Raw genomic sequence first — 3,171 nt, 5'->3', positions numbered from 1 at the left:
GCTTGAGTGTCTGAGTATCCACCGGCAGGGGAGGGGCGTGGCGCGGGCCTCCCAACGGGCATCGGGAGGAGCGCTGCAGACGCTACCCGGGACGGAGAGCTTGGTGGGGCGGGGCCTAGGGCTCCCGGAATCCCGCCCCCGTAAGTCCCGCCCCGAAGAATTTCGTCGTTGCTCCTTTGGGAGCCCCGCCCCCGCACACTGCCCCCCCTCCATGAAGCCCCGCCTTCTCTTGGGCCCCGCCCAGCGGGGTTTCCAAGCGCACAGGTAGAAGCCGCGCAGCCTAAGCAGGTGCACGGTTCCCACGGGAGTTTAGGTAGGTCTGGGGGAAACGGGGGAGGCCACGCGGCCTGCGGAGCCTGGATCCCGTTGCCCGGAGTGCGGGCGCCTCTGCTGGCGGACTTTCTGTTGCCCCTCCGTCTTGGGTCCACTCTGGGCGGTTGTCCTGATTCACCGCGCTGCTGGAGCTGATGGGGCCCTTTTCCCGGAGCCTGAGGCTGGCGACACCCCCAGGGCGAGGGCGCGTAGGACCCAGGGCACGTAGTACAGTGGGAGGATCCGGTCCCGCAGGACGGAGTTTCGGGCAGGGAAGTGGACTTTTCGGGGACTTTGGGTGGGCATGGGGTGCTGCGGCGTGGAGGGCTGCCAGGTCACGGGACAAACTATAGTGCCCCTCCGTGAGTGGCGCGGACGGCAGCGGACTTCGCACACCTGAGATCCTGGAGCAGTTACAGCTCCGCGGCTCTCCGCACCTCCGCGAGGCTCAGCTCCGCTTTGCAACCTAAGAGCTTTCTAGCAGCCTCAATCACCTCCCGCTCTCCCCCCCGCCCCCGGTCTTTCACATCCTTAGCCGCAGCAAGAATGACATTAAAACAAACCATAGGCACATATTTAATCCTAGGCTACATCCTCAGGTGTTGCTCCTCAGCCTTGCGGGGCATTTGTCTACGTGGCTCCTACTCCAGCACGCAGCTTGACTGTTCTCTGGGCCTGTCACTTTTTGTCCCCGTGCTTCATGCACTTGCTCAAATGTCCCAGGGTCTGGTAACCTTTTCTGTCACTTAATTCTTAGCATTATCTGGGTTATCTCATGCCTGTGAGGGTGTTGCCAGCTGCTTGGCTAACTAACACTAGAGATGCTAAAAGAGATGCTCTGGCTATCCCTAGGGACGACAGGGACGAGGCTGACCCAGATAGGCCGTTTTGAACTGAAGAATAGGAAAGAGATACGGTGACAAGTATTCAGAGTTTTGCCTGCTACACCTGTGGCCCTGTACCCTACGTGTAGGTGTTGAGCTGGCTCCGGCTGTGGCTCCACGCCCCAAGGGATGGAGGCAAGGAGAGTCACTAGAAAACTTGGGCTGGGGGTGGCTTAGTTGTGCACGCATGCTCCCCAGCGCCACATGAAACTTGCCTATGATCCCAGTGCTGACAAGATGGAGGCAGGACGGTCAGGTGTTTAACATCTGTGGCTATACAGCAAATTTGAGATTATTTCCGGGCATGAGATCCTGCTTGGGGGTAGGGGGAATCAGAAACGTTTTTAAGCAGGATGCAAGACAAGGCTGGACCACACCTGGAGGAACAAATGACAGTAAGGAAAGTGAGGATGAACTATGTTACCACAGGCCTTGGGCAGGCGACTGGTGAATACCATTTGTGTTTGGGTCACCCGTAAGACTTCCTGAACCAGAACTCGAGAGGGCGGCATGAAGCCCAAGCTGTAGTTCCTTGGATGAGCCCTGCCCCTCCCCCTCTCACGCTGTGATTTTTTTTGTTCTGTGAACCACCACTGCCTGTTGCCCTGTCATGAAGTTACCTCTTTCAAAAGGCCTGGGACTCAGGTGCTCTCTCCCCACAGGGCCTCAACTATGTTGCGCAGGTTGGGCTGTGTGCTGTCCTGCAGCCTTGTGGCACTGCTGCTCAGCGGCCTGCTCTTTCTGAAGGAGCGCACACCAACAGGGAGCTCCAAGGCCCACAAGCACTTATGGGCGCTGCCAAGGCCCCAGCACAGCCAGTGCCCACCCAATTTAGCAATTGCTAATGCCTCCCTGTCCCTGCCCAGCCGCCATCGCCTCTTCTTAACCTATCGACACTGCCGAAACTTCTCCACATTGCTGGAGCCTTCTCAGTGTGCTAGGGACACCTTCCTGCTCCTGGTCATCAAGTCACAGCCTCATCATATTGAGCAGCGTGCAGCAATTAGAAGCACTTGGGGCCGGGCTGGGAGCTGGGCTAGGGGCCGGCAGCTGAAGCTGGTGTTTCTCCTAGGGGTAGCAGGACCTGTGCCCCCAGCCCAGCTGCTGGCCTATGAGAGCTGGCAGTTCGATGATATCCTGCAGTGGGACTTTGCTGAGGATTTCTTCAACCTGACGCTGAAGGAGCTGCATGTGCAGCGCTGGATGGCAGCTGCCTGCACGCAGGCCCATTTCGTACTAAAGGGAGATGATGATGTCTTTATCCATGTTCCCAATGTGCTGGAGTTCCTGGAGGGCTGGGATCCTACCCAGGACCTCTTAGTGGGAGATGTCATCCGCCAGGCCCGGCCCAATAGGAACACCAAAGTCAAATATTTCATCCCATTCTCCATGTACAGGGCCCGCAACTACCCACCTTATGCAGGAGGAGGAGGCTATGTTATGTCCCAGGCTACTGTGAGGCGACTTCACTCAGCCATGGAAGAGGCAGAACTCTTCCCCATTGATGATGTCTTTGTGGGAATGTGCCTGAAAAAGCTAGGGCTGAGCCCCATACACCACGCTGGCTTCAAGACATTTGGGATCCAAAAGCCCCTGAACCCCTGGGACCCTTGCCTGTACAGAGGGCTTCTGCTGGTGCACCGTCTAAACCCCCTGGAGATGTGGACCATGTGGGCGCTGGTGACAGATGAAAGGCTCAAGTGTGCAGCTACCCACTAACCCTAGCCCTGAAGGGTGGGTTGAGTAACAGCTTTTGAGTGGCTGCTGATTTCCTATCACCAGGAGAAACTGAAAACCAGGTCCCTGCTGGTCGATAGGAAGTGTGCTCTTCATTTCTATAATGCCACCAACCTTATTTGATTAAAAGTGCTGAAACCTGGCAAGCTTGTCCAGCATCTGCGGAATGGGAGCGTCTGCCACAGGAAGGCCCGGGGCTACAACTCCCCCAGCCTAGGCAATGAAGGAAAGACACTGC

General features: G+C 57.3%; 1 protein-coding gene across 1 annotated transcript; it reads left to right on the top strand.

Annotated features, from left to right (window-relative positions):
- Nucleotides 1-326: 326 nt before the first annotated feature.
- B3gnt4 (UDP-GlcNAc:betaGal beta-1,3-N-acetylglucosaminyltransferase 4) lies at nucleotides 327-3,075 on the top strand. Its single transcript, XM_048447298.2, has one exon. It carries the CDS (start codon nucleotides 1,869-1,871, stop codon nucleotides 2,913-2,915), a length of 1,047 nt encoding a protein of 348 aa, XP_048303255.1. The 5' UTR covers nucleotides 327-1,868; the 3' UTR covers nucleotides 2,916-3,075.
- Nucleotides 3,076-3,171: the final 96 nt, after the last annotated feature.

This window comes from Myodes glareolus, chromosome 2, assembly GCF_982192425.1.
Source record: "Myodes glareolus chromosome 2, mMyoGla1.1, whole genome shotgun sequence".
NCBI classification, from domain to species: domain Eukaryota; kingdom Metazoa; phylum Chordata; class Mammalia; order Rodentia; family Cricetidae; genus Myodes; species Myodes glareolus.
The sequence above is the reverse complement of the archived record's forward strand: the minus strand, read 5'-3'. Positions and strand labels throughout refer to the sequence as shown.

Coding starts and splice junctions, on each gene's coding strand:
- B3gnt4 (XM_048447298.2), top strand. CDS start 1,869: ATGTTGCGCAGGTTGGGCTGTGTGCTGTCCTGCAGCCTTGTGGCACTG.